The sequence below is a fragment of the Ascaphus truei genome, chromosome 15 (assembly GCF_040206685.1).
Source record: "Ascaphus truei isolate aAscTru1 chromosome 15, aAscTru1.hap1, whole genome shotgun sequence".
Taxonomy (NCBI): Eukaryota; Metazoa; Chordata; class Amphibia; order Anura; family Ascaphidae; genus Ascaphus; species Ascaphus truei.
The window spans coordinates 46,560,348-46,578,873 of NC_134497.1; the positions used below are offsets into that span (position 1 = coordinate 46,560,348).

Here is an 18,526-nt window from a genome sequence, read left to right on the forward strand (position 1 = left end):
GGATTGGTTTACAATTACCTCCAGCCACTCACTAACGTGGGAAAGCATTCTGACCCATGCCCCCCTGCTAGTTGGCACATGGGCAGTAGAACTCTGGGGGTCTCATTTCTGAAGCCCCACATTTACGTCAGGAATGCCAGAAAGTCTACTATTTGGAGTTCTGGCAGGAAAACCTTTGTTGAAAGGTGTTAACTGGAACACTTAAGACCTGCCCTGGTTTGGGCTTCGGATAAACAGTGAGGGTGATAAAACTCTTTGAACAGCACTTAAATCCTAGACATAGCGGCGTCCCCAGGGCCATCTGCTACCTTATGGCCCAAAAGAATTTCCTTTTGAACTTATCCCTACCTTAGGATACACTATTAAGCATAAAACATAAACGTATTAAAATATCCGGTTCCGTTAGGTTTAGCAGGTCCAAACTTCCCAGTTCGCATTGCCAGAACTGGGACACCATATGGTCAAAAAAGCGACTTGCTACGACCTAAGAAACCGGAGTTACACAAATGCACATTAAATCATTTTAATACAAAAATCTCCATTGAAAAAGAAATCTCAGCTTTTCTCTAAATCCCCATTGAAAACAACGGGCAGCTCCGCCATAGACTTTCAATGGTAAATCGCCGCCATTGAAGTCAATGGGGGTTTTCTGCCATTGAAGTCTATGGGAAAAGTCCCGAACTTCAAGGGGGTCCATACTCCGTCGGGTTGGTCCAAGCGGGTCAAGGATGGTTCTGCAGCGATGCCGGAGCAGTGGCTACAGATACCCCAAACCCTGATCCGCTGGACCCTCCGGAACCGGAGATATGGATTCCTAAAATTCAGCATTTCACACTTAGTCATTTTTCTGAGCCGTTTCTGCCGCCGCCGGCAAAGCCTATGGCGCGACCCACTCTATCTGGTTCGACCCTTATCGGGGGTCCAGGATTCGGGGACCCGGTGGTGGTCGAGTGGGGGGACGCTTAGGAACTAGGGGCAAAAAGAATTTTATCCCTAGGTGCCCTAAAACAGTTTATTTCCCCGCTAATTGACGTTGAACTTGACCCAGTGATTTTAGCTCTTTTGAAGGACATTGTATCCGCTTTGCGGTTTGCGGTCTGGACGGCAGCCAACTAGGTTACCTCGAGGCATCTCCATTGAAGTCAATGAGCCCATTGACTTTCAATGGGAAACCGCCGCTCTCCCTCTCGGACGCCACCTGCTGGTCACTACAGGAAACAGGACGAAAACAGCACCAATTCCTATTGAAATGCATTGAGCCCTAATGGCGGCCAATGGGGACCTGCAAAATGGTGCCTGAAAAGGCGGGAAAACTACACAAAGAGCTATAATCATTAAAGAATTATTAACCCTTGTGCTCCCGGATGGATTCTAGTGTGTGTGTGATGCAAACACTGAGTAACCAGACATTACAATGGAACAGGGGAAAATACATTTACATGTCATAACAAGGGTTACATCACATTTCTGGACCTCAGCCCAGTTAACCCCTTGTCTCCCTGGTGCGGTCAGGGGTGGCCAAATGGGGTGCAACCCCTTTAATACCGGGCCACCCCCTCTCTCCCTCTACACTGGGGTTTTTAAAACACCTTGATTATGCAGCTGGGACCAAACTAATTGTCAGGAGCTTCCCAGCTGAAAATTAACCTCGTCACTGCTGCACTGAATACCTACACATACGTCTGACAGGCATAGAGCTGGTGACGTTCATTCACCCTGTGACAGTATGTATATGCTTTTGTGTGTGTACTACCAAAGTGTTTGCGTTAATAAAGTTTTGTTGTTCAAATGTACATGCTCTGATGTCATGCGCCGTGCGTCAGTAGGAGGATCGCCCGGTCAGCATGGGGTAGGCATCAGTGTGTCTAGAGGGTACAAATACACTCCTGTAAGTACGGTCTCTTTTTTACCTTGATAATGAGCCTTTGGGCTTGAAACATGTTGGTTTGGGTTCTTAGCCTTTGCTCCATGATCCAATACATTTTACTACTTTTAGGACACACATCTCTCTATTCACCACGCATGTGTAGTGCTCCATTTTTGCACTTTCCTTGTTGTTGCCTACAGACAGCTTCAGCATAATGGGGAACGCACATTTTATTAGAAACAACAGCATGGAAATATAAACATTATTAAGAACATCATTTAAAAAATAAAAATAAAACTACAATAAGAATGATTCAAATACCATGCATTAAAAAAATTATAACTTTTTAAAATCCTTTTAAAATGCTTGTTTTATGCACCATAAACTAAAGTCACATTTCATTGTGATTTAGCGTAACACAGATAAACGTGTTCACTTATATGTGAGCGTCTTAGTAGCTGGTTATCCCTAAACATGCCTGGCTTTAGAGATAGGTCTCTCCCCTGTGTGTGTCCTCTTGTGTGTGTTCAGGTGGGATAACCGACTAAATACCTTCCCACATTCCCCACATACATGTGGTCTCTCCCCTGTGTGTGTCCTCTTGTGTGTGTTCAGGTGGGATAACTGACTAAATCCCTTTCCACATTTCCCACATACATGTGGTCTCTCCCCTGTGTGTGTCCTCTTGTGTGTGTTCAGGCTGGATAACTGACTAAATTCCTTCCCACAATCCTCACATACATGCGGTTTCTCCCCTGTGTGTGTCCTCTTGTGTGTGTTCAGGTGGGATAAATCACTAAATCCCTTTCCACATTCCCCACATACATACGGTCTCTCACCTGTGTGTGTCCTCTTGTGTGTGTCCAGGTGGGATAAATCCCTAAATCCCTTCCCACATTCCCCACATACATGTGGTCTCTCCCCAGTGTGCGACCTCTTGTGTGTGTTCAGGTGGGATAACTGACTAAATCGCTTCCCACATTCCCCACATACATGTGGTCTCTCCCCTGTGTGTGTCCTCTTGTGTATCTTCAGGCTGCATAAGTCACCAAATCCCTTTCCACATTCTCCACATACATGCGGTCTCTCCCCGGTGTGTGTTCTCTGGTGTATGTTCAGACTGGATAAGTCACTACATCCCTTCCCACATTCCCCACATACATGCGGTCTCTCCCCTGTGTGTGTCCTCATGTGTTTGTTCAGGTTGGGTGACTGACTAAATCCCTTCCCACATTCCCCACATACATGCGGTCTCTCCCCTGTGTGAGTCCTCATGTGTTTTTTCAGGCTGGATAAGTCACTAAATCCCTTCCCACATTCTCCACATACATGCGGTCTCTCCCCTGTGTGTGTTCTCTGGTGTATGATCAGGCTGTATAACCGACTAAATCCCTTCCCACATTCCCCACATACATGCGGTCTCTCCCCTGTGTGTGTCCTCATGTGTGTGTTCAGGTGGGATAACCGACTAAATCCCTTACCACATTCCCCACATGCATGCGGTCTCTCCCCTGTATGTGTTCTCTTGTGTATGTTTAGGTTGGATAACCCTCTAAATCCCTTCCCACATTCCCCACATACATGTGGTCTATCCCCTGTGTGTATCCTCATGTGTGTGTTCAGGCTGGATAACTGACTAAATCGCTTCCCACATTCCCCACATACATGCGGTCTCTCCCCTGTGTGTGTCATCTTGTGTGTGTTCAGTTGGGTTAACACACGAAATCCCTTCCCACATTCCCCACATACATGCGGTTTCTCCCCTGTGTGTGTACTCATGTGTGTGTTCAGGTTGGCTAACTGACTAAATCCCTTCCCACATTCCCCACATACATGCGGTCTCTCCCCTGTGTGTGTCCTCTTGTGTATGTCCAGGTGAGATAAATCACTAAATCCCTTCCCACATTCCCCACATACATGCGGTTTCTCCCCTGTGTGTGTCCTCATGTGTGTATTCAGGCTGGATAACTGACTAAATCCCTTCCCACATTCCCCACATACATGTGGTCTCTCCCCTGTGTGTGTCCTCATGTGTGTTTTTAGGCCAGATACATCACTAAATCCCTTCCCACATTCCCCACATACATGCAGTTTCTCCCCTGTGTGAGACCTCTTGTGTCTGATCAGGCTGGATAAGGAACTAAATCCCTTCACACATTCCCCACATACATGTGGTCTCTCCCCTGTGTGTGTTCTCTTGTGTATGTTCAGCTTGGATAACCGTCTAAATCCCTTCCCACATTCCCCACATACATGTGGTTTCAACCCTGTGTGTGTCCTCATGTGTGTGTTCAGGCTGAATAACTGACTAAATCGCTTCCCACATTCCCCACATACATGCGGTTTCTCCCCTGTGTGTCTCCTCATGTGTGTGTTCAGGTTGTCTAACTGACTAAATCCCTTCCCACATTCCCCACATATATACGGTCTCTCCCCTGTGTGTGTCCTCATGTGTGTGTTCAGGTAAGATAAATCACTAAATCCCTTCCCACATTCCCCACATTCCTGTGATTTCTCCCCTGTGTGTGTCCTCATGTGTTTGTTCAGGCTGGATAACTGACTAAATCCCTTCCCACATTTCCCACATACACGTGGTCTCTCCCCTGTGTGTGTCCTCATGTGTATTTTTTGGCCGGATACATCACTAAATCCCTTCCCACATTCCCCACATACATGCGGGTTCTCCCCTGTGTGAGACCTCTTGTGTCTGATCAGGCTGGATAAGGAACTAAATCCCTTCACACATTCCCCACATACATGTGGTCTCTCCCCTGTGTGTGTTCTCTTGTGTATGTTCAGCTTGGATAACCGTCTAAATCCCTTCCCAGATTCCCCACATACATGCGGTCTCTCCCCAGTCTGTGTTCTCTTCTCTAGGTTCTGGTCTGATAACCAAGTCAGACTCTTCCCACTTTCTCCAAGATCTTTTCCTGTGGCAGCTGCTAATATATATATTTTGTGTCAGGAGAAGCAGTTACATTGTTTATTAATTGCCTTGACTGGTTGAAAGATGCATTTTCTGTCATATTTATTGGAATGTTGCAAGGTTGTTCTGTCTTCATCTTTTCCATATACTCATTTGGGTGTTTGAACTTCAGATGTTTGAGGAGGTAATCCTGACTGCTAAACGCAACCTTGCAGTGTTGGCCTGGGTGGATTATTGGTGCTTGTCTTTGTACTACTGTAGAAGAGATAAAAAAAGTCACTGTTATACAAACTGTTGTAGAAAAGGCCATGCAGGAGAGGTAAGTTGACAAATCACAAAAAGTTTAGGATGAAAGTAAACTGTAGATGTACATTGTAAAAATGAAGGTTTTAGCACAACATGTGCAGCATTAGGGCCGGGAGAGTAGATATAGTGGATAATACATTTAAAGTGGATCTTAATATTTAACAATTTAAAAGGAAATCTCACCAGCTGCAAAACACCAATTAAAGTAGTAGAAATCTTTTCAAATCCTATGATGGATAGTAAGTCGATAGATTCAGTTCTGAAGGTTGTGACAGGGTATATAAACGTCACCAGCCATATGCCTGGCAGACCTATGTGTAGGTCTGCAGTGCAGCAGTGAGGATGTAAACTTTCAGCTGAGTTAATTAGTCTGAGCCCAGCTGCCTCATCAAGGTGTTTTAAAATCCCCAGGCTGTACACACAAGCAAGCTAGGCTGGTCAGGAGACAGGAGTGATATGCTGAAGTAAGATTACTGTTACAAGGTCTGTTTTCAAAGTACATGTTTGATGAGCTGTCTGTGTCCTGCATGCTGAAAAGAAGCTGTCTTGTTTTTCTATGCTGAAGAGAAGCTATTTTGTTTTTGTATGCTGGCAAGAAGCTATTTTTTTTTGTATGCTGACAAGAAGCTGTTTCGTTTTTGTGTGCTGTAATTTTTAAGGCTCAATAAATAAAACTTATCAAGAAAACCCGCACGTGGTTGCATTAACCCTGCAACATATGGTGTCAGAAGTGCGAGCAGGCCCAACTACAGGCAGAGAGAGATGAAAGACTATTGCAGCAGCAAACCCAGCTCCTAACCCAGCAGCAGGCAGCACAGGATAAGTGGTTGGCCAGGCTGCTGACCCAATTCCAGGGTTCTTCCAGTCGAGAACTTGCGAACAAACCCTCAGTCCTCCTGAGGAAAATGGCTCCGAACGAGGATCCAGAGGCTTTTCTAGTGACATTTCAAAGGGTTGCCGAAGCCCAGGGCTGGTCTGCAGACCGCTGGGCAATCGCTTTGGCACCAGTCCTTATAGGAGAAGCCCAGGCCGCATATCAGGGCCTCCCAGCGGACAGACAATGGATTACAAACAAGTAAAAGGTGCCATACTGGATCGCTTAGGTCTGACCCCAGAGACCTACTGGCAGCAGTTCGGAACCTGAAGTATACCTCTAAGATGAGACCCGGGTCCTAGCTCAGCGGTTATTGGACTTGTATAACCGCTGGATACAACCTGAGCAACACACTAAGGAAACTGTTCTTGAACAAGTTGTGTTGGAACTATTCATACAAGTAATAACCCCTTCCGCACGCTCTTGTGTAAAACGCCATGCTGCTGATACCCTAGCTTTGGCTGTCCGACTCGTTGAGAACTTCCTTGGGGTCGAGGACCAGGCGAGTGTCTTGGACCCGACGGATCTGGCTTTACCGGCGCTTGCGAACGCCAAAAGTGGGAGACCGGACCAATGGGGAAACTACGGCCCCTCCATAAGCAACCGCCAAGTGCCACGAAAGGAGCGGTCCTTCTAACAAGGGAGAGGTCCAAACGCCGGGCACTGCCGAGACCCTCATCCCCTTCCTGATGTCGGCTTGTCGCCAAATGAGAGGAACTTCCGAGGACATCGCCCACAGGACCCACTAGATGCCTGGTCTCTAGTATCCAGTCCAGCGGAGCGCTATCCGCGGCATCCTCCTGCGAGGGAACCCTCTCCATGTTCCACCTCTGGAGAATAAGGCCACCGGCATGTGGACTGTCCACAGATGGATTGTTCCTTCAGCAGGACTGTCGCCTCGGCCTTCACTGGAGAAAATTACAAGCCCTGGCTACTTTCAGCCCAGATTGGGGGTAAAACCGTTCAGGCCCTTGTAGATTCAGGCTCTGGGAAAACTTTGGTCTTCCACGAACTGTTACTACCTAACGTTTGTTCCTTTGACTCCCCATGGAGTATAGAATGTATACACGGTGATGTAAAACAGTATCCGACGGCCAAAATCTGGCTACAGGTAAAAGGTCAGGAGGCCTACCTCGAAGTAGGAGTCGCTCCTTGGCTCCCTGCCCCCGTGGTGCTCAGTCGGGACTGGCCTTTCTTTTCAGACCTAATGGCTCCAGTCTCTCATGAGGAGCCATATTCTATGGCTCAGGAGAACCCAGGTAAACTGTTCCCTTTCTTGGCAGACCTTTTTCCCTGTAGACACCGGGTTCCAAAGACTCGAAAGCAGAGACTCTCTGACAAAAAGGACTGGTTGCAGAAATCTGGCTCTCAAGGTGACAGTACTAGTGGCCATAAGTCACAAGTGATGGCTGGGGGTGGCCAGAAGGAGGGGGATATGGGCCTTGAAGATTTACCAGACCTATACCTCCCTGATTTTTGCCAGAGGCAAAGGGAAGACCCAGTTCTTGCTAGACAATATGATAAAGAGATAAAAATTGATGAGCAGATGATCATAGCATATGAACATGTAATATAAATGTTCTTGATCAACAATATAGATAGCAGAGGCACTCTTGATGAGTGTCTCGCAGTCAAGACAGGTGGGTAGAATGACCCATCTGTAAACTTAACCAGAGTAGTGAAACTCAGCTGAAGTGATAAATAACAGTGCACAGACCCTGATAACACACTAAAGCAAAAGACCACAGAGTGGGATCCTAGCCAAGTCTGCCAAAATGTCAGAAGGTATTCTTTTGACGAGGTGACGCTGGTTATGGGCTAGGTAGATGAAGTGGTGGTGAAGGTACACGTTGCTGTTTAGTATAAATGGAGAATCAGTGTCTAGAGATATAGCCCAGTTTACCTGGATATATATGACAGATCCGAGGTGTGGTAGAACTGGGTGTGTAGGGATCTAATTAGTCCCTAGCCAAATTAATTAAGGCAAATATATGGCAGTGATACATACACTGGCTACACTGATAGAGAAACAGGCACAACTCAGTGTATGATTAGCCTGTCGCCCCCCACAATGAATATATCTGTGTGGTGTGAGAGATTCACACAGTACAGTCTTCAGTAGCTAGTAGTAGCTGTATAATAAATGGCACTGACCCGACACCTGCTCTGTTAATCAGGGCTGGTCAATAAAGGGTCAGTGCTAGTGCGAGGATAGATCGTTAAATCACATAAGTAGGGTGCACAAATGTACACCTATCTTGCATAGTGTAGACAGAATGAGTAGCAGACTGCTGGAAAAAGCACCTTTGTGTAATCCAATGTAGGAGCCACTTAAAAAAAAAACACGTAGCAGATGCTGATAGACAGTGCTGCCAGCTGACTCGCGTGTGAGCATCTGAGTCCTGCGCGTGCACCCGACACGCGCATTTCACGTAACAACGCTTTCTCAAGGCAAGTGAGAGGGGGCTTTATATTCATTGTGGGGGACGACAGGCTAATCATACACTGAGTTGTGCCTGTCTCTCTATCAGTGTAGCCAGTGTATGTATCAGTGCCATATATTTGCCTTAATTAATTTGGCTAGGGACTAATTAGATCCCTACACACCCAGTTCTACCACACTTCGGATCTGCCATATATATCCAGGTAAACTGGGCTATATCTCTAGACCCCGATTCTCCATTTACACTAAACAGCAACGTGTACCTTCACCACCACTTCATCTACCTAGCCCATAACCAGTGTCACCTTGTCAAAAGAATACCTTCTGACATTTTGGCAGACCTGGCTAGGATCCCACTCTGTGGTCTTTTGCTTTAGTGTGTTATCAGGGTCTGTGAACTGTTATTTATCACTACAGCTGAGTTTCACTACTCTGGTTAAGTTGACAGATGGGTCATTCTACCCACCTGTCTTGACTGCGAGACACTCATCAAGAGTGCCTTTGCTATCTATATTGTTGATCCAGAACATTTATATTACATGTTCATATGCTAGGATCTAAGCATTTAATACTCGTTTTACTCCCCATTATTTTAAGTGGTCTATTAAAGTTTGTTTTAAATTCTTCACATATCACCCAATAGATGTTTTCAGTGCCCAATCTAGGTTTCTTTTCTCTGGTTGCTACTATTAATACTTACCTAAGGAGCACCTACATCTACCATACATTTTTGACAGTTGCGGGGGATCCCTATCAGTACATGGCAGGGTTACAATGGTAGCACAGTGGTGTTAATTAATGCACTTGTGAAATACAGGTTGTGGATCACCCGCAGTCTTCTCTCCACAGAAAAGGTTCTTGTGCCTGTAACCTGTGCAGTTGAACAGGTTCTAGAGCAGATAAAGAAAATAAAGCAGGGGGAGAAAGTCATTTGGGATACAAAGTCCTGGGAGAGAAGATGGACGGGGGTTCAGATATAAATGTGGAAATATTTTCTGTATACAGTGTAAATATTCTGAAAAAATTGTATATTTTAATTTAAGTCTGTTGCTTTTGTATTGATATATTTGTAAATATGTTTTGTTTTTTATAAATATAAAATACCCTATCAGTACATGAAAGCTGTAAGGCCCTGGTAGAGAAGGAGATACAAGAAATGTTACACTTAGGCGTGATTGAGGAATCATGCAGTGAGTGGTGTAGTCCACTAGTTATGGTCCCTAAACCCGATGGGAAGGTAAGATTTTGTGTGGACCTCCGAAAGGTCAATGCGGTATCCAAGTTTGACGCATATTCGATGCCAAGGGTGGACGAGTTAATTGACGCCCTTGGTAACGCGGAATATATATCCACGCTGGATTTAACAAAAGGATACTGGCAAATACCTTTAGAGGAAAAGTCCAAATGCAAAACAGCCTTTGTCACTCCCATGGGTTTATACCAGTTTGTGACAATGCCATTGGGACTGCATGGAGCCCCAGCACCATTTCAGAGACTCATGGATAAAGTGCTGAGACTTCATAGGGCTTATGCCACAGCCTACCTAGATGACTTTGTCATTTATAGTAAACACTGGTGGGTCCATCTAAATAGGCTGAAAGTGGTCCTCAAATCTCTAAGAGAGGCAGGCTCACAACCAACCCTAAGAAATGTGCCTTAGGTAAGACGGAAACCAAATATTTAGGGTATGCAGTGGGAGGTGGAAAAGTAAGGCCATTAGCCGACAAGGTAGTTGCCCTGAAAGAAGTTCCGACCCCCCAAACAAAAATGCAGGTACGCTCTCTGCTGGGTTTAGCAGGGTACTATCGGCGGTACATCACCAACTACTCGGAAGTTGCAGCCCCATTAACGTACCTCACAAAAAAGTCCGCCCCATCACAAGTGGTATGGTCAAGCGAGTGTCAGAGAGCCTTTGAGGACATAAAAAAGTGCCTATCAGAGGGTCCCGTACTTAGAAGCCCAGACTTCAATAGGCCTTTTGTAGTGCAAACCGATGCATCAGAGATAGGGCTAGGGGCAGTGTTGTCACAACAGTTTAAGGGAGTGGAACATCCAATCCTTTTTCTGAGTAGAAAATTGTTCCCGAGGGAAAAAAACTACTCAGTGATTGAGAAGGAGTGCCTCGCGGTAAAATGGGCAATTGAGGCTTTGTGGCATTACCTTGCAGGAGTCCATTTTACTCTGGTGACAGACCATGCTCCATTGAAGTGGTTAAGTACTATGAAAGACTCTAATGCTAGGTCGACCAGGTGTTATATGGCCCTCCAACCCTTCTCGTTTGAGATTCAGCACAGACCTGAAAAAGAAAATGCAAATGCTGATTTCTTCTCTAGAGAAGGGGTGGATGGTCGGTCTTCAGCCGCGCGTGGCCCCAGCCACACACTAACAGGGGAGGAATTTGACAGGGTAAATAAACGTCACCAGCCATATGCCTGGCAGACCTATGTGTAGGTCTGCAGTACAGCAGGGAGGTGGTTAACTTTCAGCTGAGTTAATTAGTCTGAGCCCAGCTGCCTCATCAAGGTTTTTTAAAAACCCCAGGCTGTACACACATGCAAGCTAGGCTGGTTAGGAGACAGGAGTGATATGCTGAAGTAAGATTACTGCTACAAGGTCTGTTTTCAAAGTACATGTTTGATGAACTGTCTGTGTCCTGCATGCTGAAAAGAAGCTGTTTTGTTTTTCTATGCTGAAGAGAAGCTATTTTGTTTTTTGTATGCTGACAAGAAGCTATTTTGTTTTTGTATGCTGACAAGAAGCTGTTTTGTTTTTGTGTGCTGTCATTTTTAAGCCTCAATAACTAAGCCTTATCAAAAAAACCCGCGTGTGGTTGCATGTACCCTGCAACAAATGTATAATGAAAAACTGTTTGTATTGTATTGTATGTCTTTATTTGTATAGCGCCATTAATGTACATAGCGCTTCACAGTAGTTATACACGTGTTAATCATATAAATAAATAATATAATATAAATAACAGGTCATGGGAATAAGTGCTTCAGACAAACGTAACATTTAGGAAGAGGATTCCCTGCTCCGAGGAGCTTACAATCAAATTGGTATGTAGGAGGAACGAACAGAAACAGTAGGAGGGTATTTTGGTATGTGCTTCTGCAGGGGACCAAGCTTTAAGTATCATGTGTCTAGTAATATCTACGGTGCTACTCATATGCTTCTTTAAGCAAGTGGGTCTTAAGGTGGGTATTAAAGGTGGATAGAGTGGATGCTAGTCGGGTATCGAGGGGAAGGGCATTCCAGAGGTGTGGGGCAGTCAGTAAGAAAGGTTTAAGGCGGGAGAGAGCTTTAGATACAAAGTGGGTAGAGAGAAGACATCCTTGAGAAGAACGCAAGAATCAGGATGGTGCATAGTGAGAAATTAGGGATGAGATGTAAGGAGGGGCATGTAAAGCTTTAAAAGTGAGGAGGAGAATTGCATGTGTGATACGGGATTTGATAGGAAGCCAGCAGAGAGATTTCAGCAGGGGAGACGCTGAGACAGATTTAGGAAAGAGGAGAGTGATTTTGGCAGCAGTGTTTTGGATAGATTGTAGGGGAGACAGGTGAGAGGCAGGAAGGCCGGACAACAGGAGGTTACAGTAGTCGAGACGGGAGGGAATGAGGGCCTGAGTCAGAGTTTTAGCAGTCGAGCAACAGAGGAAATGGCGAATCTTTGTAATATTGCAGAGCAAAAAGCAACAGGTTTTAGAGACGTTTTGAATGCGAGAGGAGAATGTGAGAGATGAGTCATGTGTGACTCTTACGCAGCGTGCTTGGGCTACTGGATGAATGATGTGTACTTCCAACAGTAATGTGGAAGGTGGTAGTAAGGCCAGGTTTGGGAGGAAGTATGAGGAGCTCTCTTTTTGTCATGTTAAGTTTAAATCGGCGGAGGGTCATCCAGGATGATATCGCAGAGAGACAATGTTTGTACAATGAATAAAATGTGTCCTATTAGAAGTTCACATCTCAGTCACCGGGCGTTCCCGTTACCGCACTATGTAACCAGGTCTCTAATAGTTATAGGATGACCCAACTTTCTGCTAAATCTCCATTGTTAAATCAGGAACCAAATGCCCAATTATTGCATTTGACATCACAGATATTATTCATACTTAATTAAGCTATACCAGTATCATCCAGTGAATTCCAAAACTGTGTTAATTTTTTAATACAATTGTTTAAAGGTTTATTTTAGGGAACAATGAGTCTGTACTTACTGTGTTACTGATTCTTCCCCATACAATATTGCATTTTATTAAACACTATGATATAGATATATATTTATATCATAGTGTTTAATAAAATGCAATGTTTACACACACAAACACATATGTATATCATCAGTGGTCAACAAATCCGGTCGCCCGGTCAACAGGATTTTGACCGCTGACGACCTGCCAAGCAGCGCACGTGGTTTTAAATCAATTCCCATGCTCGTGCCAGAAAAAACAAACAAAAATCCCCCTACCTGCGCCACACACCCTCTCCCTCTGCGTCACACATACTCTCCCTCTCCCTTTGTGTCACACACACTCTCCCTCTGGACACACACTCTCCCTCTGCGTCACAAACTCTATCCCTCTCCCTCTGCGTCACACACACTCTCCCTCTGCGTCACACACACTCTCCTTCTGCGTCACACACACTCTCCCTCTCCATCTCGAAAGACAGTCCTGTTTGAAAAGTCAGTCCTGGTAGTAGAATGATTCATCAACAATGTGAGGTAGATTTTCCTCTAGGTGTGTTCCCTTATGTTGTCTGCAATGACAGATAAAGAAAACACACCATTGCGCAGTATACAGACTCAATTGCCCCAACCTGAAGAGGAAAATCCCTACTTACAGGATATTTTCTTGTTCATTTGGGGGAGAGAATCTGTTCTTTAGCTCTCTTCCTCCACCTTGATCTCCACGGGCCCCTCTTGGTTCCTAAGGTGGCTCTCTTCAACTCGGTCTGCGTCGTCCCAGTAGCAGCATACACCGCAACAACCGTAGTTGGAGAAAATTGAAAGACAGCCTAGTGTACTCCGCAAATTTTCTTTAACAATGTTAAAAAGCAGTGATGTTACACTCACATTTTGCGAGGGCAAACATGCCGCTCAAGAATGCCGTCCGCAGCCTATGTCCACTCAATGGTGTGTTGTTCACGACGTCGCGCGCCAACCAATGACATCAGCGGCGCAGCGCCCGAAGTTCTCCCCACACCACGAGATGCAACGCAGGTGACAGCTTACAACGTGCACTGTACTAGGCTCCTCCTCTCTACGTGTTTCGTGACGCTACGTCACTTCCTCAGGAGATCTCCTGAGGCTGTCTTTCAATTTTCTCCAACCACGGTTGTTGCGGTGTATGCTGCTACTGGGACGACGCAGACCGAGTTGAAGAGAGCCACCTTAGGAACCAAGAGGGGCCCGTGGAGATCAAGGTGGAGGAAGAGAGCTAAAGAACAGATTCTCTCCCCCAAATGAACAAGAAAATATCCTGTAAGTAGGGATTTTCCTCTTCAGAGGAATTGAGTCTGTATACTGCGCAATGGTGTGTTTTCTTTATCTGTCATTGCAGACAACATAAGGGAACACGCCTAGAGGAAAATCTACCTCACATTGTTGATTAATCATTCTACTACCAGGACTGACTTTTCAAACAGGACTGTCTTTCGATATGGTACTGTAATTATCATCACCACACTTTGCGCCGGGGACATTTTTTGTATTTGTATTTGTATGGTATTGGATTTGAACAATCCATTGTTTATTGCCCCCTTGGCTGCATATGCAATCACATTGTAATCACACAATTGTTGTTATCACACCAATTAGTCTATCACTTGGATCAAGCGCTGGTAGAGAGTTTTTTTTAGTTAGTTTTGTATTCACACTCCTTCTCCATCTGCATCACACACACTCTCCCTCTGCGTCACACACAGTCTCCCTCTGCGTCACACACACTCTCCCTCTCCCTCTGCCTCACTCACACACACTCTCCCTCTGCATCACACGCACTCTCCCTCTCCCTCACCCACACACACTTTCCCTCTGCGTCACACACAATTTCCCTCTGCATCACACACACCCTCTCCCTCTCCCTCTGCGCCACACACACTCTCCCTCTCGGCGCACACACTCTCCCTCTCCCTCTGCATCACACACACTCTCCCTCTCCCTCTGGTCACACACACTCTCCCTCTCCCTCTGGGCACACACACTCTTCCTCTCCCTCTGCGTCACACACAATCTCCCACTGCGTCACACACACTCTCCCTCTCCCTCTGCGTCACACGCACTCTCCCTCTCCCTCTGCGTCACACACACTCTCCCTCTTCCTCTGCATCACACACACTCTCCCTCTGTCTCACTCACACACACTCTCCCTCTGCGTCACACATACTCTCCCTCTGCATCACACACACTCTCCCTCTGCGTCACACACACTCTCTCTCTACCTCTGCGTCACACACACACACTCTCTCTCTGCGTCACACACACACTCTCTCTCTCTCCCTCCCTCTGAGTCACACACACTCTCTCTCTAGCTCTGCGTCACACACACACTCTCTCTCTCTCTCTGTGTCACACACACTCTCTCTCTCTCTGCGTCACAAGCACACACTCTCTCTCTCTCCCTCTGTGTCACACACACTCTCTCTTCCTCTGTGTCACACACACACTCTCGCTCTCCCTCTACGTCACACACACTCTCTCTCTCTCACACTCTCTCTCTCCCTCTGCGTCACACACTCTCTCTCCCTCTGCATCACACACACTCTCTCTCTCCCTCTGGGTCACACACTCTCTCTCTCCCCCTCTCTCCCTCTGCGTCACACACAAATACTCTCTCTCTCTCTGTGTCACACACACACTCTCTCTCTCTCTCTCTCCCTCTGCGTCACACACACACACTCTCTCTCCCTCTGCGTCACACACACACTCTCTCTCCCTCTGCTTCACACACACTCTCTCTCTCCCTCTGCGTCACACACACTTTCTCTCTCTCTCTGTGTCACACACACACTCTCTCTCTGCGTCACACACACTCTCCCTCTGTCACACTCACTCTCCCTCTGTGTCACACATACTCACCCACACCCTCTGTGTCACACACACTTTCCCTCTCTCCCTCTACGTCACACACTCTCCCTGTGTCACACTCTCTCTCTTCCTTTCATCACACACACTCTCCCTCTCCCTCTCCCTCTGCGTCACACACACTCCCTCTGCGTCACACACACTCCCTCTGCATCACACACACTTTCCCTCTCCTTCTGCGTCACACACACACTCTCCCTCTGCGCCACATACACTCTCCCTCTGCGCCACATACACTTTCCCTCTCCCTCTGCGTCACACACACTCTCCCTCTGCGTCACACACACTCTCCCTCTGTCACACTCACTCTCCCTCTGTGTCACACATACTCACCCACACCCTCTGTGTCACACACACTTTCCCTCTCTCCCTCTGCGTCACACACTCTCCCTGTGTCGCACTCTCTCTCTTCCTTTCATCACACACACTCTCCCTCTCCCTCTGCGTCACACACACTCCCTCTGCGTCACACACACTCCCTCTGCATCACACACACTCCCTCTGCATCACACACACTCTCTCTGCGACACACACACACTCTCTCTCTGCGACACACGCCCTCTCCCTCACACACACACCTTCTCCCTCTGTGTCACACACGCTCACCCTCTGCGTCACACTCACTCCCTCCGCGACACACACACACTCTCTCTCTCTGCGTCACACGCACACTATCTCTCTCTCCCTCTGTGTCACACACACTCTCTCTTCCTCTGCGTCACACACACACACACACACACACACTCTCTCCCTCTCCCTCTGCGTCACACACACACTCTCTCTCTCTCTGCCTCACACGCACACTATCTCTCTCTCCCTCTGTGTCACACACAATCTCTCTTCCTCTGCGTCACACACACACACACACACTCTCTCTCCCTCTGTGTCACACACACACACACACACTCTCCCTCCCTGTGTGTCACACATACACTCTCGCTCTCCCTCTGCGTCACACACACTCTCTCTCTCACACTCTCTCTCTCTCTCTCTCTCTCCCTCTGCGTCACACACTCTCTATCCCTCTGCACCACACCCTCTCTCTCTCTCCCTCTGGGTCACACACTCTCTCTCTCTCCCTCTGCGTCACACACACACACTCTTTCTCTGCATCACACACACACTCTCTCTCCCTCTGCGTCACACACAAATACTCTCTCTCTCTCTGCGTCACACACTCTCTCTCTACCTCCCTCTCCCTCTGCGTCACACACACACTCTCTCTCTCTCTCTCTCTCTCTCTCCCTCTGCGTCACACACACACACACACACACACACACACACACACACACACACACACACACACACACACACACACACACACACACACTCTTTCTCTCCCTCTGCGTCACACACACACTCTCCCTCTCCCTCTGCGTCACACACACACTCTCTCTCTCTCTGCCTCACTCACACACACTCTCCCTCTTAGTAACACACTCTCCCTCTGCGTCACACACACTCTCCCTCTGCGTCACACACACTCTCCCTCTGCGTCACACACACTCTCCCTCTGCGTCACACACACTCTCCCTCTGCGTCACACACACTCTCCCTCTCCGTCTGCCTCTGCCTCACTCACACACACTCTCCCTCTGCATCACACACACTTTCACTCTCCCTCTGCCTCTCTCACACACACTTTCCCTCTGCGTGACACACACTTTCCCTCTGCATCACACACACTCTCCCTCTGAGTCACACACACTCTCTCTCTGCGTCACACACACTCTCCCTCTGCATCACACACACTTTCACTCTCCCTCTGCCTCTCTCACACACACTTTCCCTCTGCGTGACACACACTCTCCCTCTGCGTCACACACACTCTCCCTCTGCATCTGCATCTGCCTCTGCCTCACTCACACACACTCTCCCTCTGCGTCACACACACTCTCACACTCCCTCTGCCTCACTCACACACACTTTCCCTCTGCGTGACACACACTTTCCCTCTCCGTCACACACACACTCCCTCTCTGCATCACACACACTCTCCTTCTCTCTGCGCCACACACACTTTCCCTCTCCATCACACACACTCTCCCTCTGCATCACACACACTCTCCCTCTCCCTCTGCGTCACACACACACACTCTCCCTCTCCCTCTGGTCACAAACACTCTCTCTCTCCCTCTGGTCACATACTCTCTCTCTCCCCCCCTCTCCCTCTGCATCACACACCCACACTCTCTCTCTGCGTCACTCTCTCTCTCTCTCTGCATCACACACACACACTCTCTCTCTCTCCCCCTCTCCCTCTGCATCACACACACACTCTCTCTCTCCCTCTACGTCACACACACACTCTCTCTCTCTGCATCACACAAACACACACTCTCTCTCTCTGCGTCACACATACACACACTCTCTCTCCCTCTGCATCACACACTCTCTCTCTCCCCCCCTCTGTGTCACACACACTCTCTCTCTCCCACTCTGCGTCACACACACTCTCTCTCTCTCCCCCTCTCCGTCACACACACACACACACACACACACACACACACACACACACACACACACACACACACACACACACACACACACACACACTCTCCCTCTGCATCACACCCACACACACTCTCTCTCTGCGTCACACACACACTCTCAATCTCTGCATCACACACACACTCTCTCTCCCTCTGCGTCACACACACACTCTCTCTCTCTGCATCACACACTCTTCCTCTGCGTCAAACACTCTTCCTCTGCATCAAACACTCTTCCTCTGCGTCACACACTCTTCCTCTGCATCACACACTCTTCCTCTGCATCACACACTCTTCCTCTGCGTCACACACACTCCCTCAGCTTCACACACACTCACTCTCCCTCAGCTTCACACACACTCTCTCTCCCTCTGCGTCACACACACTCACCTTCACCCTCTGCGTCACACACGCTTCCTCTGCGTCACACACACTCTTCCTCTGCGTCACACACTCTTCCTCTGCGTCACACACATCTAACCTCTGCTTCACACACACTCACTCTCCCTCTGCGTCACACACACTTTCCCTCTC

At 47.5% G+C, this 18,526-nt stretch overlaps 1 protein-coding gene across 6 annotated transcripts in view; it reads right to left on the reverse strand.

Moving 5' to 3' along the window:
• Positions 1–1,007: 1,007 nt before the first annotated feature.
• LOC142466914 (uncharacterized) overlaps positions 1,008–18,526 on the reverse strand; it is a 608,435-nt gene continuing 590,916 nt past the window's right edge. For 3 of the 6 annotated variants that reach the window (XM_075572531.1, XM_075572529.1, XM_075572532.1), the window contains one exon: positions 1,008–5,045. In XM_075572531.1, the coding sequence (XP_075428646.1) occupies positions 2,336–4,486 (2,151 nt within the window). In that variant the 5' untranslated portion in view covers positions 4,487–5,045 and the 3' untranslated portion in view covers positions 1,008–2,335. Of the gene's footprint in view, positions 5,049–10,576; positions 10,697–18,526 lie in introns of those variants that run through there. The other 3 variants (XM_075572533.1, XM_075572530.1, XM_075572534.1) reach the window with 2 other exon arrangements.